Consider the following 25,609-nt stretch of genomic DNA (forward strand, 5'->3'; position numbering starts at 1 on the left):
CAATCTGTCTTTGATGTTCCATGTCTGCCTTTCTACCCCCTCTTTCCCCCTCCTATTTTTTGGCAGCGAGGTTGATTTTAATTGTAGCTATAGAACAGAGCATAGTTTGCCTGTAAGCCAGCCTCCACATCTGTAGTGAGTGCAGCTTTAGTGATATTGGGTGCAGTCCATAGCTCGGGGCTAATTTTAATGGTCCCCCTCCCCTCCCTCCTTCATTGGAGACTCAGATTGTTTTCCACGTGATTCCTGTTAATTTAGCTGGAGGAAAGGGCATCAGTTTTCCTTGTGCTTTTCCCCCTCTCTCCCCATGCCTCTCACTCTATTGCCTCACTCCTTCTTTCTGATCTACAGCCTCAAAGAAAGAAGGTGAAATGAATTCAAATGGAAAAATAGTCTGTGCTCACTATTAAATCGCTCACCTACCTTTGTCCCTAGCGTTGCGCCTGGTCGAGATAGATAGGAGAAAGGCGGCGTGGCTGTACGAAACCATGGCAATTTTGCGGCTATTGTCATTTTTATGTCAACAAACAAAGCTCTGGCTTTGATGTGATGAATGGCCTTAGTGCCTAGATGATAACTCTGTGCTCATAAATGTGTCAAGGATGTTTTAAAGCTCTAAGCATGTTTCACACTGCAGGACATTGAGTGCGGAGACAAATTTCTACACTGCAGAAGCTTTAATGCTAACCTTAGATGTTCTGAAGTCTCTATCTGTCTCTCATAAGAAACTGTAGCAACACAAAATAAGATCTAATTTGACATAATGAGCTAAAATAATTCTTTTCTATATAAGATAATGTGATGTGTTGCCTAACAAGAAATTATTCACATGGAATTAAGATTTCCTTTTCCATTAGCTCAACACTTATTAGTCAGGCATCAAAGTGGTAGTGTCCACAACTTCAAGCTTATGGCTTGAGGGCAAAGGTCATTTGTGCCGTCGTCATATTTCCATCCACCTTGAGCTCCCCCCGACCTTCTTCAAGGTAACCCATCCCTGACTTTTGTGCCGCACTTCAAAAGCCTGTGTGTGCTGATTGGAGGATGAGGGCAGTAGGATGGGGACTAGTTAGCCGGAGTGGGGTTTTCGAAGAGTGTGCCTATGCAGTGACCCACCGCTGGGACCACAGCAGGACCTCTTCTAGCAAGTCAGCCAGCAGCCCCAGCCATTGGCTCCTTGGAACTAATCCACCCTGCGGAGCCCTGTAAGGCACTCTTTGTTCCTTCTTGCAGACTAGACCAGGCTGGAGAGAGACTCTCCAGTCTTGACTGGCTATCAGTTTCACAGCCCGTGGCCATCCTCATCCACTCGCAGGTCCTAGCTCGGCCAAGCCACCATCAAATTAAATGTGGGTGAGTGGGGGTGGGGGTTGTGATCAGGGTGTATGGAGTGAAATTGTGTCACCTGAATTCCGTCACAGTCCGAACATGGTGGAAAGGTTGTCGGACAAGGAGAAGAACAAGCAGGAGGAAAGGAATATTGAAGAGGAGGAATTTAACTGGAGCTCTGCCTCTCGGTGAACAGAGCAGGATCTCAACAAGGCCATTATCTGGCTCCTAATTTGAGCTCTGGCACAGCACTGAAGGGCTGCCTTTGTCTGGGATTAATGCGGAAAGCTCAGGATGCGATGTCAGAGGGAAATAATCAGCATGGGCCCTTCATAACGTTGGCTGCTTGTGCTCCTGGCCAGGGCCCCCCGGCTCATTTCTGTGGAGATGAAATCTATGACAAGCCCCTCAGTGAAGCTGAGAGCAGGCAACAGTCCAGTAACACCCACAGGCCTCCAGGCATCCTGTGACCCCCTTAGAAAAGTCACATTCACTTTGCTCTGGAGAAGGGAAAGAGAACGCCGCAGGCGCTTCAAGCCCATGTGAAATGAAGAAATGTGAGGAGGTGAAAACGAAGTGAAAATAAGTTAAGATTCCTCCTCCGCCCCCTCTGCAATCACTCCAGAGGAGGGGCACCTTATGACTTCACTTCATTATGCCCCTCTAATTAAACATGAGCAGGACATTAAAAAGTAGGTGGGGGGGGGGGAGTCGGAAAAAAATACAACAACTCCAGCATAATGTATATTAATGTTTATGTTGTATAACTGTATTTGGGAAAGCGGTTTAAGAAGCTTCTTTTTTTTTACGCAGCAGAAGGTCGCAGGCTAATACCCATCAGGGTAAAACATTCTGAAAGAGGTTGGCACTGCACTCAAGAACCAGAAGTAATGCTTTTATTTTGTTATTTATGCTTTTTTACCGGGTCCATTACTATGCTCCTCTGCAGCATATTGCTGCTAAGCGAAGGATGTGAAGATGCAACTCGATAAGTAGGTTATTAAAATGACCAATTGACATTCAAAATTCCGGCTTATTTTACATTCATCATATTTACAGATGAATATGTGGAATTCAAATGTTTCCCCTGTCTAAAGGAAAATCTGACTCGGTACAGCAACTGTGCATGAGTTCATGTATGATCCTATGCTAGAGAAAGATAACATTTAAGTTACCTCCTCTGGAACAGGAGACGTTCAATCGAGAACAGACGGGGCAGGTCACCTAATGTGTATGGCACATGTGACACATGATAGTTTGTACTATCTTTGTCATGTTTGCTGACTTAGATTGGGGGGAGTGATCAGATACATTCCTAAACTTGAATAAGGCTAATAGCTGGGTAAGGATGAGGAGGATCCTGAATGCAAGCTCTAAGGCTGTAGGCGTGGGTGAGAGACATACAGAGAACCTTTCTACTACACAAACCCACTCCTTACAGCCCACAGAAAGGTATCGGCTAATGAATCTTATCATTGAATTCAGATTTGATCATCTTCCCTCACATGGTATATAAATAAACATGACAACAGGTTAGTAACGCATTACCAGCCATGCATTTCTCAGCACCAAAAACAGTGTGCACACTGGAACTGGACTGTTAAGCAATCCTGGCTATGGGGCGATTGGGAAAAATGTAAATATAAGCACATGTATAAGGAATTAAATGAGGCCAAGACATCCCGTTCATCAATATCAGTAAAATATTTAAATGCCTGATGATGGTAACCCATTGACCAGCCAAATGCTATCGATCATGTCATCATTCACACCTTCAATCTATTTTGTCTATACTGATCTCTTATATTATTTAAATACATTGTATCTTGGTGCTACTATCAAATAACTTTTTTCTCCTACACAATCTATGACTATAACAAATTATTTTGTAATTTAGCTTTTTACTATTAATGGTTTTCCATGGCTACTTAGTGGACATAGCGTTCTCATATTTGCTTTTAATGGAAACTGAATTCTAATAGATTCTTATTATCTATTATGTAAAAACACACAATTAAAAATGAAGTCAATCTATCACTCATCAACAGCCATTTGTCCACATTTTGAATGTGAACAGAATACAACGGAAACTAGGGGAGAAGTTTTTGTTGTTTTGGTTTGTCTGAAGATTTAAACAAAGTATTTTGGTAGAGGAACAAGGTTGCACAGTCACATAAACAAATTAATGAGTGGTATCTCCATCATTGATTATCTCACATCTTTCACCTCAGTAAACATTAGAGCCTATAATATGCGACCCAGTCAGGGTTTTTCCACATATAAACTGAGTATCCAGCCAAAAAGGATGCTGTCAGGGAATTTATTGTCATACTCCCTCAGGGAGTTTTATTTTTATTTCCAATCTTCATTTTATATTATCTTATATTGATTTGAACGCACAAGCAAAAGTGATTTGGGAAGAATTTAACTGAACTTGAAACTGAACAATGTGTGTGGACTCCTTGTTTGACTGTGACGTGATCACACCTTGTGCCAAATTTTATTTATCAGCAGTGAGAGAGAAACAAAATGTGTTGGGAGGCCAAAAAATTGGAAACAGAGGTAAACTATTAAAACATTTTTAAGAAAGGAACAGTGTAACAATGAAATCTTAGAATCCCTGTTGATGTCTGAGTTTCTTTGACGGATCACATCAGAGCTTGAAGTGAAGATCTTAATAAAACAAGTGGCCATGATGACTGAGCCACATCGGCTAATAATCAAAAAAATAAATAAAAGGTAAAACACGTTGATGTACAAGAGTCCCTGACAATAGTTCTCAGGCAAACAAATAACATAGGCAGACAACTAGAATAGAGTAGTAAGAAAACATTTGCCTAGTGACAAACTCACTAGACAATAAACAATACAACAGTTTATGGTTACAGATTAAGTTGGACACTGCGTTTAGCCACTATCATGTATCACATCTTTTGACTACTAATAAAGTAGTTCAGTCGACAAGACTATTACCTTTGACAACTCTGTGGTAGACCCCACCCAGACTGCTAGCAACCTGGGTGTGACACTCGACAGTCAACTCTCCCTTACTGCCTATATTACTGCAACTACCCAACATCAGGAGAATATGTCCCCTTCTCACTCAGAAGGCGGTGCAGGTACAGCCAGGTCCAGGTTCAGGTCCTCTCATCCACCTCCCCGCTGTCTGGTCTAGCTGCTAGGTCCGTCCGACCTCTGCAGCTCATCCAGAATGCAGCAGCTCGACTGGTCCTCCACCTACCTAAGTTCACTCACACTACTCAGCTCCCTTCACTGGTTACCAGTGGCTGCCCGCATCCGTTTCAAGACACTAGTACTTGCGTACGGATCCTGCACAGTGTACATCCAGGACATGGTTAAACCTTACAGCCCAGCCCGTCCACTCTGCTCTGCAGCTGCCAATCGGCTTGCTGCTCCCTCACTGTGAGTTAACCACTCAACAAAATCACGACTGTTTGCTGTTCTGGCTCCCAAATGGTGACAAGAGCTCCCAATTGAAAGCAGGACAGCATAAGGTCTAAATATCTTCTGCCGCAAACTAAAGACATATTTATTTCGACTATAACTTCGTTAAGAAGATGATATCTAATAAAACACCGTCAACTCTGGTGTTTACATAAAACAAAACAACAATGGCACTTACATGTGACACTTTGGCGGTTTGGCTTTTTTAAAGCAAATTGTACTTACTTGATTCTTGCTGTTCTGGGTTTGTACCCTCATTGTTGAATGCACTTATTGTAAGTCGCTTTGGATAAAAGTGTCAGCTTAATTAAATGTAATGTAATAAACCTTGATACTGACACGTCACATGTCTGAAGCATTATACAGAAAATTATGCACAACCTCAAGTGTTACCTGACGCAAATGTGAAAGAGGAAAACAAACATCCCACATTGAAACCAAACTCCCAGTCTAGTGGTTTGATTAAGATGAATTGCAAGTACCCTGACCAGTTGCCGGTGCAGGAGACCACGGCCTCACCTGCAGTTATGCATTTCTATTTCTTATTCACTGTCTTGCAGAAAGATGTCCAGTGAGTCATTTCTTGCATACCATTAACAACCCTCAATGTTTGAACTTACCACAGTCAGATAGAAGACAGAACAAGAATTACTGCCTACAAAAGAATGCAAGGAAATATTTTCTTTGGATTCAGTATTCTCCTGAGGAAATGCCAGTTGGTAGGTTGTCAATATGCTCCGTTTGTCTACAAAACTATCAAGAAGGGTAAAACATATTCCTTATTACACCATTTTGTTTTACTAGATAAACACAGTGAAACTGAGATAAAAAGTTGCCAGTTAGACAGTTCCCACATTTGGTGTTACCTGATTCAAATATATATATAGATAGTGATAAATAGCCATAACGTGAGTCTGGTTCTTACCTCGGCCCCTGATGGCGTGGCTCCAGGTGAATCCACTTTCCGTTTTTTGCGGGGTCCGATGGCAGCTAGTGCTGTAAGGTTGGCATCTCGCTGCCTCATCTGCGCCTGCTCCTGTTGTTGCATCTGGTGAAGAACAAAGAGCACAAAGATTAGAAAATTATCCTCTACGCTCTATGTAGTGTAGCGTAGCGCCAATATTACATGCATCTGTTTGAGTTGGAAAGGAAATCAGGTATCAGTATGCACCACTGATTCATGTACATTTAACATCTGCTGAAAAAAGTTAATTTTCACACCCATATAATCATATTTCTTATACATAAATATTCATAACTTATGCCCTAAATATTAAGCCTTTGAGGATAATAAAAGCTTCAGTCTGCAGAAAACAAATGAATAACAAATCATCTATGGTAAAGAACTGCTTCATGTAAACTTTCCTTGTTGGTAGGAGTGATGGTCTTAAATTTCCAAACCCAACTTCCTCCCTCTGAATGTGTCAACCAAACACCATGTCAGTTATTTGGAGCCATACAATTAGTCCAAGAGATACTTGATTTGAATTACAGTCACATTTCAATAGACTCGATGGTAAGAAGTGAATCAAATGTAAGTAAATATCTTTTCATGTGTTGTATAAGCTCTCTGAGCTGAACAAAATGGAAGCCTTTTGTCAGCCATTAACAGAGCTCCTGTCAAAGCTAGTGTTTGTGTGTGTGTGTATGTGTGTGTGTGTGTGTGCGTGTGTGTATGTGTGTGTATGTGTGTGTGTGTGTGTGTGTGTGTGTGTGTGTGTGTGTGTGTGTGTGTGTGTGTGTGTGTGTGTGTGTGTGTGTGTGTGTGTATGTGTGTGTGTGTGTGTGTGTGTGCAATCACATGGTCCCATTGTGATTTTTGCAGTTTGTGATGTATACGGGGGTGGTTGTGTTGAGGCACTGCCCAAGGTAATGTCATGTCTTGCCTCAGGGCTGAGGGGGAACCCAGCATTGCTTGGAGCTGCCCTTTCTATTGGTTGGATGTGTGAAGGCCTGGGGCCATGGCACAGAGGGTGTCAACACTCCCTCCAACATGCAAACACACCCCACACACACATACACACACACACACACAGACACACACACACACACACACACACACACACACACACACACAAAACACACACGTGCCTATGTCGGCCAGAGCACAGGGAATGCCTACCCACCAGCCTGCCTGCGTGCCTGCCCGCTGGGGGGAGAGGGGCCTGGGTTGGAGCGAACAGGGACAATCAATGTGAGCTTTCATGTCTTTCATGTTCTTTTATGTTATCGCTCAGCATGTGTTCGCCGGGCGCTAGTGTTTGTGTGAGGCATGTTTGTTGTCTGATCAGGGGAAAATTTCATGTTACTTTCAGATGGCGCTGTGTAAAAGGTTGCTTTGGTGTACAAAGTCTGTTCTAAAATGAGCATGCAGTTGGCTCTGATTTTTCTCCTAAAACCCTGCTGGCGAGGCATGCCCTTTAGGGTGTTGCCACTTCACATTTAGCACGGTGGAACTGTCGAAAGATTAAAACACGCTGACAACACAAAGTATAAGGGAAATAATAGCAGTGGTAGCAACTAGCTGAATACCTCAAATACATTTAATTGTCCATTTTTAAATGGATACTGGTGTAAAAAAAATGGAGATGCTGCCTGTTAAACTAATGCTCACTAATAACAATGACATGACATGAATTCAGGGAGTGAGTTGAGCATCAGGCTCTTTACACGATGCATATACAGTCAGATCATGACTGGATGTGGTCAACTGGGGTGGAGATGAATATTGCTGCTGTCCTCATGGCGAATGTAGCATTAATGTTATCATTGCTAACCTTATTAGGCCTTGCTACAAACAACACACAAATCTCTCCAGGCCTGAAAGAGCGAGAGCGCGAGAGAGAGAGAGAGAGAGAGAGAGAGAGAGAGAGAGAGAGAGAGAGAGAGAGAGAGAGAGAGATGTCCACTATCTCACTGATGGCACCAGGATGCCGGCATCTCTGCCTGGCAGTTGGCACCAGGCATGGGCTCCCAGCGCCCACAGCAACTGCCTGCATTTTCAGATTTATGACTGTATGATAAATGAAGACTTCATTTTACCATCTGCAACCCTCCAGTCTGCGTTTCCTGTCAGTACAGAGGCCGCCATGACACTGGGAGACGGATTTCTGATTTCAATCTGGTGCCAGTGCGCCAAGTCCACCTTCCTTTGACGATTGCAGATTGATACAGAATAGAGTTGGACCGGGACTTTGCTGGATTTGTATTGAGATGTTTTTTCATTTATCATTTAATTCAAACATTGTCATTGAGAGCATTTATGTGGACACAGACAATCAATAAACAAATGTATATATAGGCACTAAGCAACCTTACTGTTAGTAATGTCATTACAATATTTTTTTCTGTTGTAGAACTTCTCATTATTAGATGGAAAAAAAGTTTTGGAACATTAAATGATTTTGCAGTATCTGCCATCAGGACATCGTTCTGAGGTATCTGGATCTCACTGAGACAGATACCGAAATCAAAACTCTTACCAACAAGTCAAAGAATCTCTCTCTTCTTTCTGAATTCCCCTGTCAGCAATAGGTACAATCATCTCTGAGAACTGCAAAGGTCACTACAGAGATTAATCCCAGACTGGAAGAATAACCAGCTGGCTTTCAGGATGCATACATTTGTCAGATCTGATCAATGGTACCACATGAGTAAATATCTGCTGCTCCAAAGTCACATAAATACCAGTGCTTCCAGTCTGCATGTGTGCCCTTTTGAAGCACAGAACTGGGACTTGTTACGTCAAATTATTAGCAAAGGTCAGGAGATGTAGAACATTTTCCAGGTACCCACAGAATCAATCTGAGGCTTTGTTAGAGTGGGGTTTTATTTAATCTTAATGCAGAAAGCACAGTGTTGGGTGATTATGTTCTGGCCAGCGTGGAATGGGACGTGTATGGAAATACAAATGATTACATTTCTGGGGAAGCGATTGTCGCAGTTGCACTAATGTCTCCAACAGATGTCGAGCGGCCTGATGAATGCAGTTAACACTGCGATGACACTTTACAGTGTTTTACGGAGAAATATTAAAGAAATACAAGGTGACATGATCCGCCAACTACTCCAACAATACTGTAACTGTTTTCCAGGTATGAAAAGTCCTTCTAAGTATATGTTATCGTACAGTAATTAAATAAAGATTACCCCCCCTTAAAATACTAATACAAATCCTAATTCAGATCTTCACAGAACTTCACCTGTTCCTATAGATATCAGCACTATACATATACCTGTTTATTGAATCCGCACCAAAACTTAATGGATTATTCCTTGCTCCACACGCCACCCTTCTGCCAAGTTAGTTTAAAAAAAAATCTGTAGTTTTGGCGTAATCCTGACAGACAAACAGCGATAAAACATAAACTCCTTGGCTAAGGTCATTAGACAAAGCCTCTATTTAAAGGGAAATGGATGTTATTGTTCATCTTCAGCGTTAACGGCTGGTTTGCCAGATGCTAACAAACTATTTATAAAAAAAAAATTCAAATTATGTTACATTAATGCAATGGTGTTTCTTGTTCTTGATCATTAGTAATGTTTGTTGCTTTCTCGTGGACTCAACAGATTCTGTCGCAGATGCAAACTCAATCCACTGCATTCAATTTAAATATTTAAAAAAATATGTCCATCTTTAATAAAAAGTCTAACGTACCCTTAATAGATCGGTCAAAATGTCGGGCATGACTGAAAATAGGATTCTTTCTCCTCAAAAACATGAGAAAGAGCAGCGTGTTCATTTATGTTACAAAAAGTCTCAAATACACCAAGAACCTTAGAGCCGTCTGAAATGCTTCGAGTGAAGAGAAGGAAAAGCTGCGGAAGCCATGATGGCCAACCTGCCATTCTCCATCTCTGCTTTTTTTAACAAAGGCTTTTCTCTCCCTCCTCCCTCCCTCCCTCTATCCTCCTGGCCTGAGGGGCTGCTCATGGCCCCCCAGACGCTTACAGACAGATGTCCTTGGTAGAGCAGAACACGCTCTGCTTGACGTCACAAGTAGCTAGGGGGCAGTGGAGGAAGCTTTAGGGCTCTCTGCTCTACAAAGACCACAGTATAAAAGCCAGACCATGGGTTTTGCGTTGGTCTGTCTCTTCACCCTCCCCCTAATCAGCTCTGGTCCAACAAGACACAGCAGGGAGCTTCTCAGTATATAGACATGACATATGTCACTTTGGTGAACGCCGTTATTTCCCCAAAGACAGTTCATACATTTTAAACAAGGCAAGGTGGCTCCAGTGGAAATCAAATCCCTTACCAGGGCTTTAACCTTTGCACTGCTCGCCTATAGGCTGAGTTAGATAAAGGACATAAATACAATAGTATTGGCCGAATGCTGAGGGGAGCTGTCTCCAGGCTGAACATTGCACTTTCTGCATTTTACTGATGTGTTCTAGTGTTTTGGCAGATATTAGTTTAACTACAGTCCACCTTGCAATGGGATCACACTAGTGTTGATGTCCTGATCCCCAAGTATCCAGCAGTTATTACTACATTATTATTACTCATTTCATTAAACGTGCATGCAAAGTGCACACACAGTTGATGTTATCACAGTGACAAATGCTGCATTCAAATGGGGTTGTGTTTACCGTGTTTACAAGAGTCATTATTAACGCCACCCTGTGCGGTATTCCCGACCTTGTAGCTTGGTTTTCCGAACAAGATGTGATGTGATTGATGACATTTCAAAACTAGCAGTAGCCACAGAAGTAAATTCAGTCACATGTAATGTTTATATTTATTAATTTATGTTGCTTTACCCAAAACGAGTCTTTTCCCTCATTATTTCTTTGCATTTCCTTCTTTAGGTTACGTGACTGCTAGCTTGTGAAACTGTTAGCCTCTGTGACTTCAAGACACCAACAGTCAAATTAATATTGGTGTCCGTGTTGTCTTTGCCTAGCAGCAGTGTTCTCACGACCTACCATGTCATAACCCCGAGCTCCTAAGTTCTATTTGAGGGCAACAAAAAATCTGTCAGAATCAGACAGAAATAACACCCAACACCACCTCAAATCTGCTTCTGTTGGGTTCTCACTACAAAAGGTGTCTCCTGGACCACAGTTTTCTTAATGTGAGATAAATATACCAATCATCTAACACTCTCTTAAAGTAATACTGTTGGAGTTATGCTGCTCCCTAACTACACTGGTGTGGACAATGTTCACATTAGCACAATGTTAAACACCAGTAATAATAGTATTCATAGTGAGCAGTGTATGAGAAAGGATTGAGGGGCGTCACTCCTATTGTATAAACTCACTGTATGAACAACCAGAAACATGTTCATTAGATCAGGTCTATTAGGACCACAGGAGTATAACAAGTATATTTAATTTTATTTAATATTTCATATACGTTTTTAGATCTGCGTGAATGTTTGTGAATCCCTGTGTTTTTGGTGATCCTTTGCCTTTCCCCCGGAAGCCATCATCGTGTCAAAATTTAAACCAAAAGCGATTACTCAAGCAAATTTCCCATCAGACTCGGCTGTACTTTGTTTTGTGTTAATTAATCCATATTTGCATAGTGAAGTTAATTAAACTAAGATGGTGAGTTGGTGACCATTAGTGACCATTGTAACCTGGTTAACATCATAATGTTAGCATTGTCACTGTGAGAAAGTTAGCGTGCTGATGTTAGCTGCGTATATGTACAGCCCATGGACTGCAAATAAAGAGGGATGACATGACTGCTCCAAAAAAGTGACGCCAAAGCGTTTATATTGACACCTGGTGGTTGGCTCTAGTATCGGTTATGAAAAGTCAAAATACACGTCAAAATAGTTTTCTCAAAGATGGTAAGGTAGTAGACTTATGTTTTCACAATAATAACACTTAATTAACTATAATGGTCAGTTAGAACTAGGTAACACACAAAAGTTGAATGCACAGTAGTATTATTGTCGGCGACACTGCATGAAAAAATTATAAAAAATTATTAATCTCAATAAAATGTCTCAGTTTGGGTGTAAATCAAGATCGTTTTCAGTCGCAGGTTTCCATAGCACCGCATATTCCTACTCTATAATAAACTGTGAAACAGCAGTAATGTCATATAATATATGACTTGTTTACACGATCTACTCACACATAGATTGAAAAAAACATTACCCAGGTAATGGAAGCTTGTTGATATTAATTATTGCATAATTATACTGTCACCCTTTGAAAAAGGTGAAATGGATCATATATTAATTATCTCCACTATGTCTACAGACGGTCTCTCCGATCTTGAAAGAGAATTATTCTTTAGGAAAAAGTATTTTAATGTAAGATTCCGTTTCCTGTTTGACTGGCAGTTTTCATCCTGTCATAAGCGTCACTGTACACACGATGGTCTGCAAACACAGTGTACGGACAGGAGTGTTTTCTTCCATTTGTAACACAACTAGCCACGACTTCAGAGTGTCCCTGACTCCTAGAGCTTTGTGAGTTTGCTGCATCATTTTGTTGTTTTAATTCTGAAATGAGCAAACACGAACCATCTTTTCCAGTTCCCTCCAACTCTCACTACTGTTTACCCTGTTTCTTCCTGCAACAACTCACTTTCCAGCAGGACTTCTGTTACAGGCTCGACACACGTCAATTTCTGTTAGAATCCATAATGTCTTCACACACATAAAACAATCTGAACCTGTCAGTGGCAAAAACAAACAGTGAACGTACTTTGATGCAGGCAAAGGACCCATGGGATTGCACTGCAGCCGCTTGGATGCTGGTTATCTTGTTCTCCCACAATATTTGACCAATAAATCCAAACATCTCTGTCTTTATTAATCATTCAGACCAAAAAAGAGGGGAAATAGGCCTGAGGTTTAAAAATACTGGAATTATCCCTTAACATGAGTGTGTGTTGACATTTTATGCGTGTCTGTTAACCATGGATCTCATTCACCTGACACCCACATGGCCGTTATTACATGAACATCTGTGAGCTGCATCTTGAGGCCTTTCTTCATGTGAAGTGCCTGCTAGTTAGTTTGCCGCAGGGAGAAAGGCCATTTGCAGTAACCAATCAGGTTTCACTTCTCCATCTGCACTCACACAGTACAATGAGAAGAGTTCAGCCTCGACCTGATAATCTCCTCAAGTCTTTGTGTTAAGAGACATGCATGACATCATCACCACATCCTATTAGATATGGCAGGTTTCCACAAGTAAAAGTTTGAATGTTTAATTTGTATTTAGAAACATGTGTAATGTTTAGATGAATTTTTGTGCTGAAGCATGTTTCATTGCCCTTTTAGATAGAAAGTTACACTGTATTGCATTCAGTCTTTAATATGTGTATGGTTTACAGTTATATGCATAGAATCTACATATCGACTATATACATATTGATGGCTTGCATTATTTTACCAATACAGAATGACAGATATTAAATATTTACAAGTGTCCTGAAGAGACAAATCATGATTGAAGTTCAGTTTTGTCACATTGTCCAACACATAAATCTGAATATTTTAGTGAATCTGTTTGTGATTGCATTATTTTACCTATGTAGATGAATTCAAAATACATGCATGAGCTAATAGTCTTGGCTCAGAGTGTCCCATTTCCTCTGAAGCCGAGTATGTCAGAAGTGTTTCCAGGGCCAAGGACCAATTATTCCGAGCCCTCAGCCGTCCCTGGAGCTAAGGTCATTATGTGAGTGTCACTATCATGACCCTGTGGTTCCTCTTCATCTGCAACTTATTTGCAGGAATTAAACCGTGCAGAGGGAAACTGTGTTAAATATGTGCATAAATAAAGACATGATGCCGCTGCTTCGGAGCGAGTATTATTTTGGATAAATAATAACATTTGCGCGACGCATTTTGAAAAAGAACTGTGTTTAACGAAGGAGCCAGAAATCAGTGTTAAGCAGATTCTGACGGTGTCACACCGGAGTGAAGAGAGGAGAGCGGTGATCATTAAAAATACTGCTTATCTAAGGGAAAATTTTCTACTTTAAATGTTCTCTCGCTTTGTCTCATTCTATGCTGCCGTGCTTCGTCTAGCAGTCTTCTCTCCCCCTGTCTCTCTTTTTTGTAAGATTTAGATTCGCCGCTCGTCACCTTCTATTGATCACGTCTAATTTGCATCCAGGAAAAGATGAGAACTCAGATATTCACACTCTGAGAGAGGACGATCTCAATGATTTATTCATTTCCAAATCAAAAAAAAGAGAGGAGTGAAAGGAAGGTAGATGAGAAGGGGGAATCTTCATAGGCAGCAGGCGACTAGCAGGCTCTGAGGCTGGGCTCCTCTTCTCCACACCGCCCCCAGGCACCTGGTGTGCAAGTCCTCCTAATTAACAAGGTGAATCATGCTGCTGCTCTCTAATTAGCCAACATGACAATCTAATGGAAACATGCAGGCCGAGCTGGCACACTTAGCATCACCTCACAAAGACCTCCACTACTGTCCTTCCCTCATGAATTTCACAAAAATGACACCTCAGAATCGAAAATGAAAGAGAAAGGAGAAAGGAGGCAGAGTGGTTCGGGGAAGTGTGTTTTTGGGAGAGGTCAGAAGGGAGAAGTTATAGCTGGTGAGGGTGAGGTGTTTTTTTCCCCCTCCTTCCACTTTCCTGTGTGTGTGTGGTGTTTGTTGCCTAATTGAAACCTGCCTCCTTCTCACTTACATCCCCGGCACAGGAGGCTGGCACCTCGCCACCAGCGTAGCTCAGTACGCCCAATTCCCCTGTCGCTCGAGTCCCAAGGAGTGCTCCGGCGCACAAAGAGAAAAGTGAACCTACAGGCTTCTGCAGCGAGGAGACGAGTCGCTATCTCCCTCTGAGGCAAAGAAAATCTCCTTTTTTGTTGTTTTCCTTCTCATTACAGCACTTTGTAATATTCGAAAACACACAGGAACACCAAAGGTACTTTTAAAGCCTGCTTTTATTTTTTTTTCTTGTAATATGTCTCGAGGTGAAGGAAAAAACAGAAGTTGAGACTACCGACAACAAAGCAACAAATAAAAATAGGGTTACATTGTACTGTTTAGTAGCCCGAACATCTTGAGGACCTAAAAAACACAGACATTTCTTAAGTGGTAATTAAATTATTCACATCAACCCTTTGTGTGATCTTTCAAAAAACATCCAGTTGAACATATATCAAATAAAAGGACACCTGCTAAAGAAATGCTTAACCTAATTTGTAAAAAATTCCTTCTACTCACAGGCTGACCATGAATGCTGCCTGCTCTATTCATATGAGGTATTGTGTGTCTGTGAGGCCAGAAGACAAGAATATAACAAGTATGAAGTGGGACACACAAAACAGCAGGAATTCTCTTTGAAAGTCAGCACAGAAAGGGAGAGGACGTGGAGGAGGGTAGCAGGCTTTTGCCCCTGGGCCTGCCTCACGGGCGAGACCGGCTCTTTGAGCAGAGCAGTTTGTGGAAGGCCAGAGGATGAGAGCCTATGAACTTGCAGATATAACTGGCCTAATAAAAAAACCAAGGGGCTGCTACATTGTCCTCTGACACACTGCATAGAGCCGCTCCTCTCTGGCTGACTGGGCTCACAGTGTGGGTGGATTCCAGTCTCTCCCTGACCTGGTCACTTGTGGAGGATGTCAGGCCAATCAAGGAGCGTGTACATTAGCATTTAGGCCTGGTGCATAAATAGCATTTTTAAATGAGGTTTATGTGTGTTCATAGAATCTAACATTTCTGTTTGTAGAGAAAGGAAGGGCCGACAACTGCCGACTTTTAATTAGAGCCACGCAAGGGTCAAAGTTGAGCTCAAGCTGAATTAATCTAGTACAGAGGTTCGCGACATTTCAGTGCTGCTGCATCAAAATGGACCAAAACCTCTGAATGCCTGAAGAAGAAAAATATTTGAAGAAGATTATTCTGACAAAACCTCTGAGAATCCCATTAGACAGCTCGAGGTTTTCACACAAGTCTTCTGGAATCACTCTGAGCGAGAAGTGAAGTGTTGCTTCAAGGACAAGATGAGAGGAGAGGAGAAGAGGAGAAGAAGAAGAGAAGAGGAGAGGAGAGGAGAGGAGAGGAGAAGAGGAGAAGAAGAAGAGGAGAGGAGAGGAGAGGAGAGGAGAGGAGAGGAGGTGCAATCATTGGAGTGAAAAGGTGACAAGAGGCTCGTTCATGCAGAGATCTTGTGCTGTATTGCTGTTGCTATTACCCTCATTGTGCCGACTTTACTTGTTCACACCACGTTGACACTGAACCAAACAAGCTTGCATATTGTCTGCCCCATGTGTGCTGTTAGATAACATACTGGAATCCAGAATCACAAGCGTGACGTGTTCCACAACAGCATTGGCGTCTGACGCACCAGGCCAGCTCTCCCAATCTAGCTCTGTGACTTTCTCCACTGCGGCTTTAAGGCTGAACAACAATGCCCCCTCATTCCATGGTGGTGGCGGTGGTGAGGGATGTTCAATTAAGAAACACAACTCAGATATAACGTTTATTTTATTATTTCACAACCACTAAAACGAATAGGATGGTCACTTCAAAAATTCATGCCAATTTAGCTTCTGTCATTTTCAAAGATCAGTTCGTTTGCTCTTCTCAAGCAACATAATTAGGGCTCTGTAACATGCATTTCATTTAACTACCTCATAGGTAACTTGCGGTTATTGCAGCTTAATATCTACACAACTGTCATGAATTAGTCTCAAAAATTTTCATAAAATAAACGGATTGATTATGATCTGGTTATGACAGTATTATCTTAATTTACATGTAAAATGTAAGTTTGCACTTGGAAGAACAAGTAGTCTAGAAACCTAACAATAGTCTGCTAATTGAAAACAAGTTATCATTGACTGCTACTGTAAGATAGATTACATGCAGGCAGTCAACAACTGATCTGAGACAGCCCTCTTCAGTCCTCCCTCCTGACCTATATTTGATTTGAAGCAGTGATTTTTGCCAAAATAAATCTTTTTACCTGGTAAAGGAGAGGAGAGGAGAGTATCCGAATATTTTAATTTATCCAGGGAAGGTTGACTGAGCTCCATGCTGCTGCTCAGCAAGTCCATGTTAGACTTACAACAGAGACCTGTGCTGTTGACATAGTGTTAATCGAATGGTGTTCAATTTTTGCAGTTAACAGGATATATATAAACAGTACATATCAATTAAAAAATGTATGAATATACGTGGATTCAAATGGTTTATAATATATTTTTCAAAGCCATATAAGGGGGCCAGAGGGAGAAAATTGGACAACAAGTGCCACTTCCCATGACAAATCTAGCTGGTTTCTAAAACCTTAATATGACTTTCATTTTCCCAGATGACGAACACAGCAGGAGATTCTGCGGTCAGACGCGTGCACAACCACAGAAAAATCTGAGGAGCATTCAGACGAGGGGTGGCGCAGCACACAGGAGGCAAGACACGACTTTCACTGTGAAAATGATGTATGTTGTTAACAGCACATTGACACGGCCCACATTACCACAAGCTTCCAAATCTTGTCTTTCCACGTTGGTATCTATGTCAGTGTCTTCTACGTGTATGGCACATCTGGCAACTTCTTAAACTCAATTGAGACATTCTCCAGAGTTTGTACTAGGGGGCTGACAGGAGAAACTCTGGATAATAACTTGCAACTGACCTGTATACTTGTGTTCTCACGTACAGTCCCTCTGGACACTTTCAAGAGAATCTCCGGCACTGACATTACTTTGACTAAGGTGGTGAATATATCAGCTGACACAGTTCATCCTCACTGTAGCCGCTGTTGTTCACCTGTAGCTGCACGTCTCCTTTACTTTCCAATAGGGGCCCATAACTGATTCATCCCAATTTGCACCACTTGAAGTGCACGCTGATGCAAATATGATAAAGCGGGTCACATGAGCTGTGGGTTACATTGTTACTATTCGAGTTCTCGGCCTGACATGGTTTGCTCCTGCAGCCGAACAGAACCTAACAGGAGCTTTTGTCCAAATGTAGTGACCAATTTGTCTTCCACCTCTTCCCTCACCCCTCTTCGCCTGTCCTCCCTCCACTCCACTTGATTCCTGCGTCCAGTTGTGCCTGCAGACGCAGCTGCGATGATGAATCTTTGGCTGCAGTGCGTCTGTGTGTCTGACATGGTGATGTATCTCCACTGGCCTTAACTCCTTCTCTATCTCTCTCTCTCTCTCTCTCTCTCTCTCTCTCTCTACATTCCCCCTCCACCCTCACCCCAAGTCCCCTTTTCTCTCCATCTGTTTGTCTCTGTCTCTCGTTTTCGTCCCCTCTGTCTCTCTCTCTCTTTCTGTCTCGCTCTCTCTCATTCTCTCACTCCCAATGATTAGGCATTGCCTGGCCTCCTGCCTCTGTGATGGAACAGGCCGAACACACAGACCCACCACTAACAACAACAACAAACAGGAACTGAGCTCCACGATTTGCCCATTGATTTTCACTCGGGGCATTTCTGAAATAGCCCATCTGACCTTTCGGCCAAATGGTAGTGAACGGAGGAAACAGAAGCGCTAGCCTGCTCTGCCTCTCTCACGTAAAACCTCTGCCAGCGATTATTAGAGCAGCGGTTGTGGGTTAGGTTGCTGGTGCGAATAAAAATACACAATTAGAGGCATGGTGACATAAATATACAGTACTCAAAATCTTCTATATGCTAAATATTATACCCTAGAGTAACTAACTATTGTATTTTGGTCTATAGGTTACATTATAGTTAAGTTTTTCCTGAGATCAGGAAAGAGCATTTCATCAGAACAAATCTGCTTTGCAATTTTCCTGGCACATGTTTGTTGGATTGTGAGATGTGGACAAAGTTAACATTTTGGCCTGAGGGTGGCACAAGCTGAAAGATCATGGACTGTCCAAAAAGGCAAAGGGTTCATCCACTAAGGAGCATGAATGTGTAACCCATCAGAATCTGTGACAGTTTGGGATGGGGTGACGGAAGAAACCTAGGGGAAGGCACAGATATGGCAAGACAAGGTGAGAGAGCACCTCAAGTTGTCATGTTCCTGACATCACACACAACGTAACAGGGGGAAGAAACTCCTCTACTGGCAATAGGTAAGGAATTAATGGCCTTTTTATGGGATTTACCTGCACTTGAAAAACCCACGTATCCCCACTATTTTTGGTATGACATATGTATAATACTGTTATGCTATTCAAGCTATTCAAGCACCAACAATGGTTAGCTACAGAGATATCACCTTCTCAGACCAAAAACTCCATCACCCACTTTAACCTGGGTATGATGATGGATCGTGGAGACACCAGAGGAGAGATTCTTCCCTTTTCTGTGTAATTATTCAAAACGGATGATTTAAGATCATGAAGCTGTTGCGTGTATTACCCGCTGTAGACACCTCTGAGGCAAAAAGTTTGGGCTATGTAAATGAAATTGCCTTGACTTGACATTCAAACTGAGCTTGACATTACTTTAGTGCTTATGAGCTCATTCCTGATCATCGGCTTCCCCACGAGACTCAGCTCTTCAGTGGCACTTAAACAACACCCTGCACCTGCCTTTTTCAAAACAAGTCATGCACCAGCTCAATTTAATCGGCACACACGCTGTATGAGTCCATCTCGCCAAAATGGTGACAGTTTGGTGGTTGTTGTTTTGTGTGTGTGTGTGTGTGTGCGCGTGTGTGTGTGTGCATGCGTCATCAGGGAGAAGGGCTTAAACAGAGGCCGACTCCTCTCCATGTTGCCTGGAAGAGTCGCTTGGGCTCATTATCCTGATGAAATTTGTGCAGATGTGTGAGCTGCCGACAGACTCTGCAGTGACACAAACAGCCAGCTCTGTCCCCCTGAGCCAGTCAGGTGATGAAAACCGGAGAGGCACGGGGGCTGAGAAACGACGGCCATTAAGCAAAAAAAGAAAGAGGTGAGGGAGGGTGGAAGAGGCGTTGTGTTGTGTGTCGGTCGGCGGAGGGGGGCAGCTGTGGGCGGGTTGCGAGTCCTTATCTCTATCTAGCGGGAGAAAGCATTACATAAAGTAACATTTCCAAACCACCCTCTCAAAATTCCAGCTGAAAATGAAAGTGTGCAGAAGTGCACACGCGGCGTCTCCATGCGAGGCGCTAATCTGTCCGTATCCAGATGACGAGCGGACTGCCACTTAACAGGGAGGAGATCCACTTTGATCATTTGGCCCCTGGGGGGGACCTATCGCGCTGCCTATTACGCCGCTTCATTTGCATATGCGGGGCTTATGGGTAAGCTGAGATCTGGTGTGAATGTTTTAAACTGCAGCGAGGCTCTCTGTTGCTAGAAAGAAATGTCCGGGAGAGGAGCAGGGAAAAGACACAACGCTGCCAAGTAGCCAGAGGTAAGAGAAGTGGTCTTGTCACTTGAAGGTTACAAGTTCAGCACCGCAGACTGTTAGGGAAAAGCCTCAAATTTAAACACTTTGGCCAAACAAAAACACTGAATTGCCCTTCAGCAAGGCATTTCCAGTTACCCCTTAATATAAATGGCTGAGTGGCCGACATTCAAAGACAGTGGGGAGCTGAAAACTGTCGAATAGTGAGGAAATAAATTACAACGTTGGCGCAGACCTGCTCGGTAAACTTTACCTGGATGAGTAAAAGGCTTATATTAAAAAGCGCAAGTGTCTGAGATGAAACCACATCTGGTATTTAAGTTCTACATCAACAACAGGTTGAATGGTGCTTGTTTTATCCCCCTGCCTATACAGACTGCTCTATGAAGGCTCCACACAATCCTCTTGATCCTTGTTAGCGATACCAAGGACTAAAAGCACCCGTGAAGTTATTCTGGAGTAAACAGTGAAAAAACAAATGCAAACTTCCACTGTGACAGAACTATTTCATTTGCGTAAACAACATTAACCAACCACTGAAAGACGAGTGGTCTACTTTCTGAGATCCACTGGGAATTTCATTATATACAAGACCTGCTCTTGAAACAGGGAGGATGTGGCACCGCACAACCAAGAGTAGAGCACTACATCAGATGAAACAGTTTGCAGTGCTACGTGTTGTGCCTCGGCCTATTACTTGGAAAAGGAAACAAGTCTTTTATACCTTTTTACTTTGTAGTGGTGAAAGTGAATGCAGAGCATGGATTGGTACATCTGAAACACTCATTCTCCATCTAATTTTATGCAGCACATGTATTTCTGCATTTGGACTTTTACGCATTTAAGCCACAATGTGTTGTACCAAGTTAAAAGAACCAATGTGTATAAGAGATGTGCCAAAGGTAACTGAGAGGGAAAAAATGATGTTGAATAAAGTTGCATCCATACTACTACATTTGAGTTTGAAAAGGCATCAACTCGGCTATGGACGTCCAAACTACTCAGAAGTTTTACAGCCGCTAAAACTGAGAAGTTTGAAAACATCCCTGGCCCCAGTTTAGGTCTAAAAACTCCAGGGCTACATTTTGGTCTGGACAGACAGAAACAGAGATGCTTGGAAATGATGACGTTGACACTCTTCGGTCACGGCATAGCCACGGCTGATTGGTCAGGCTCCTATAACTTGACCCCGTTGCGGAGTAAAACAACCTTAACACAAACCTTCAGCTACCAGTGTAGAATGCAACATGGATCATTAACAACAAGCGTTGCTGACCTTGTTGTCCTCGCGAACAGCTGTTGTGCTGTTAAATTCTGCATTTTACAATAATACGACTGCTTACATGTGTAGGAGAAAAGATGTTATTCCAGCAGCTGACAAGCAAATGCCTCCCACGTACTACTGCTCGCACATGCCCATTGTGCGTGGTCACGGGATATTTGTTTTCAGGTGTGACTGGGGTTTAAGCGTCCTAGTATGGATGTAGCCTTAAGCTACAAGGCCCCTCCTGTTGCCCCTGTAAAGCCTTCCCCTGATACCAAATCTATCAAAATAAGGCAGAGCAAAATGCAGTTAGTCAAATCCAAGATGGTGTCAGATGGAGAGGCTGAAATAGATGTGGAAAAGAAAAAAAAGAGGGGGTGGAGGAAATTCAGAGTCTCTTTAGTGCGCAGAAAATCATTTACACACATGGGCATCAATCGGCGCAAATTATTCCTCAAACTTTTTAAGTCAGACTTTAAATGGCATTACATATGTAGCGAGGCATGAAAAATTAATACGCTGGAGTGTCGGGGAAATGTCAAGGGTAATGATCTCCGCAGCAGCTTACCTCCTTAGCTTTCTGTTTCAGTCGAGCTTGCTCTGGGTCCTCTTGCCTGGAGCGACTCTGTGGAGTAAAAGGGGGGGGGGGGGGGGGGGGGGGGAGAACACAGGTTAACAGCTGGTTTAGGGGAGCCCACCCCACTGCCTCCGCCGCCGCCCCCTTCGTTCGCCACTCATCTGTTGCTGCTGCAGCAAAAATAGTGCAAAATGGGAACAGGATACAGAGGTGTCAAGGACATCGTATTTGAATTCAGAGAAGTGCAATGGAGCGCCCCCCGGGGGGCGGTGGCCTTTAAACCCGCTCCAGATCCAGCCCTAAATAAGCCGCTGGAGGGGGATTCTAATCAAAAGAGGTTATTAAAAATTCTGCACGAGCCAGCACACACACAGTCACACACATACAGACACACACACAGGGCAAAGGATGTTGGTGAGTATCAGTGGCAGTGGCTGAGTGTGTGTATATGTGTGTGTCACAGTGGCTACCCATTAATGTGTCTGTGTGTGTGTTCGTGTGTGTGTGTGTGTGTGTGCCTGTCCCTGGCGTAACAACACAGCACTTCTATTTTAATCAGCAGCCAAGATCTGGGTGGATGTACTTGTCCCTGGGAATCCTTCACCACAGCTAAATGTACATGTACGGCTGACCACTGCAGGCAATACGGTGGATTACGCTTTTGCACACTAACTGAACACAGTTACTTTGTGAATTTGGACATAATCTGTGTAGTTATGTTTTTACCGGATTAGCCAGAATTAGGTCAGGTGCATGAAAGCCCTCCAACACTTAGTGCTAACATATCCTTGTTCACGGATACATTTTAAAACGGTGTATCATGTAGGGCTATGTGTGAAGAGTTTGTGAGAGGATGATACCGTAAAAAAATATGCCTTGAAAATATTTGACGACACAGTCCAGTCAAAAATCAGTTTTAGTTTTATAAATAATGTCTTCTTAATCCAATATGAATCAAGTCAATCCATCAAGTCAGGTGTAGCCGCCCCCCCCCCCCTTCTCCTCCTCAATGTCCTGTGCAACAAGAGCTGCTCTTCCTGCTAATTGGCTTTAAATATATCAGGCGGTTCACGTACTGGCCGGTATCTGAAATAAGACTAATGTGTTTGCCCTCCGGTCTGCCGGAGCATCCCTCAAGATCTGAGTCATATTTGAAATGGACGGCGGAGTGGAGGGGAGGTGCTGCTGTGAGGGGAGGTGGAGGAGGAGGAGGAGAGAAGAAGAAGACTGAGAGGATTATTTTCGTGGGTTTCTTATTCAAGAGGTCAAATAAGCAGCCGCTTGATCGGTAGAGAGAGGCAGGCAGGGAGGTGGGAGGCGGCGGCGCGGAGGAGTGGGAGGGGCTGGTACAGATGGACTGTTTACAAAGGGCAGCGGTGCCACTGGCGAGCTTTGCATCTCCTCTGTCAGCTGCCCTGGTTTTCCCACTTACAGGAGAGAACAGAGGGGGGGGGACTGGGCAGTAGACACTGAAAAGCTTTGCTGGGTCTGGGTGCAGCGTACTGTACTGCAATAATGAAGAAAAACTCTTCACTCAATTACCTGGCCTCCACATTTTTTTGGGGATGAAGTGCAACTTTAGGTTTTACGTCAGCCAGTTTTGTCTACTTTTACTTCGGAGCGTGATTTTCTTGCGTCGCCCAGAATGATTCATGAAAACCAACAGTTGGTTGTTCCTGTTTCATGTACTTGTGGGAAAAGAGTAAAGTTTGTTGGTATAGGAAAATATATACGGATCTGCATAAAATTAGGCAAACTCATTAATATCAGGCTCCTAAAAAAAAATTTCATCAAGATTTTTGAATTATTCCCTGAGAAATCAATAATACCATGAAAAAACATCTCACAATGTTAGAGAAAGTAAAATGAATATCCTGGATCTGCACCAACATTTTATGAGGGCTTCAATGACCAATAGCAGGGGAGAGCGGGGTAATGTGGGACATCGGGTAATGTGAGACACCCCCTGTATCTAGGCAACGGAACACATTTGTGGTCATTTGACTATTATGTTTTCAAGCCCCTCCCATTCCCCCCTTGCCATGAAGGAGAAGTTGGTGCAGGTGCTGTGGAAAGTATGTTTTTTCACAAAAATGTGTTTTCTGCATGTAAAAGAACATTTTCTTGCTTTGAACTTAATCAACTGTTGTGTCAAAACAAATTGAATCAGGTAGAAAAACTTATATCATACATGTTGGTGAACTTCCAACATATAAAACCATGTGATTGATGCTAGCTGAAGATTAGCCTGAATTGCTAAGAGATGTTGTTTTTTCTAAAACGGTGGCTATGGGGTAAAGTGAGACAAATGCTGTGGGGTAAAGTGGGACAGTGTCTTTCTTTACCCCACCATGAAGCACAAGTTAAGTTTAGTCTTAAACATATTCTAGGGTTATATTACATTATATATGTTTTATTTCTAATGTCATAAACATTGTAGAAAAGCCATCATGCCAAGAAACTACACCAGGAAGACAACCTGGGGACAAACACCCCTCGCAGAGATGGAGAGTGCAGCCGCTGAGGTCATGCAAGGAAAGAAGTCCTTAAGAAAAGCTGGAAGGGATAGAAATATTGATAAGACAACCCTCAAAAGATTCATAAAGAAAAATGAGAAAGGGAAAGTAAAATCAGTAGCTTGGGGTGCAGTAGCTGAGGTAAAGAGAATATTCACAGATGAGATGGAGGAGGAGCCAAACACTTGAAACAACTAGCTGACCAGTTCCATGGCCTTGCTCCAGTTAAGTGCCGGGAACTGATATTTGAATACGCAGAGAAAAACAATATCCCTGTCCCTGCCAATTGGACAGAGAAACAATGTCCAGGTAAGCTAGGGTGTGCAAGAGATCACATGAATCATAATAATCATAAATGTGCTTAATTGACGTATCCCCATGATTCTGTTACTAGTCCGATATAGTTTTGGAATGTGTGGTTGTCAATCTAGCTGTCAGGATTTTAACTATTACAACATGTGTTGTTATGGTAGTTTTAAAGTGGAAAAAGTATGTGGACAACTTTACCTCCTTGATTTCTCTGGTCAGTCTCACTTTACCCCAGCTTAGGGGTAAAGTGAGACACAAGACCACTTTTTAAAAAACAATCATATTTTCACTGCCCTTTGTCCTTAAGACATTCTGATCATTTCCATTGATAGGAAACATCCTGAATTAATGGGAAATGTGTAAATTTTACTGATACATCCTTCCACCAGGTTCTGTGAATATCCATATTACCTTAATACCATCCTCAATTCCTTTGAAACCTGTTATTCCTCCTGTAGTAATCACACATATTATTATAAATGTGGTTTTTCTCATTTGTTCCACAAATTAATAAACATAAACAAAATAAATCACCGTGACATAGCCAATTATCATCACCAAGACCAGCTTTTCATCTGGTTTAATATGAGCGTTATAGTGTGTTCTATATGTCGAGAAGTCTTCTGGCTGCAGAACATGGATTGATGGATTTCTATGTGTATGATGGTTGAAAAATGGTTTAAAATAGAGATTGTATTTAAAGGTTTATTCAAAAATGAATGTTAAAACATGAAATATAGGGTTTGGACAGTTGGCACTGGAAGTAAAAAAATAAAGTCTAACCCGGACAACAAGAAAATTCAATAAATAGCAAAACTAGGGTTTAATCATAAGAAACACTAACAGTTCTTTCAAATAGTGTGTCTTTAAATATGCCT

General features: G+C 42.4%; 1 protein-coding gene across 1 annotated transcript in view; it reads right to left on the reverse strand.

Moving 5' to 3' along the window:
* LOC128440196 (transcription initiation factor TFIID subunit 4) overlaps positions 1 to 25,609 on the reverse strand; it is an 87,656-nt gene that overhangs the window by 19,291 nt on the left and 42,756 nt on the right. The window contains exons 13-14 of the mRNA XM_053422836.1: positions 21,898 to 21,954; positions 5,720 to 5,842 (exon numbers count right to left, since the gene is read on the reverse strand). Of these exons, the coding sequence (XP_053278811.1) occupies positions 5,720 to 5,842; positions 21,898 to 21,954 (180 nt within the window). The remainder of the gene's footprint in view (positions 1 to 5,719; positions 5,843 to 21,897; positions 21,955 to 25,609) is intronic.

The sequence above is a fragment of the Pleuronectes platessa genome, chromosome 1 (assembly GCF_947347685.1).
Source record: "Pleuronectes platessa chromosome 1, fPlePla1.1, whole genome shotgun sequence".
In the NCBI taxonomy this organism is placed as follows: Eukaryota; Metazoa; Chordata; class Actinopteri; order Pleuronectiformes; family Pleuronectidae; genus Pleuronectes; species Pleuronectes platessa.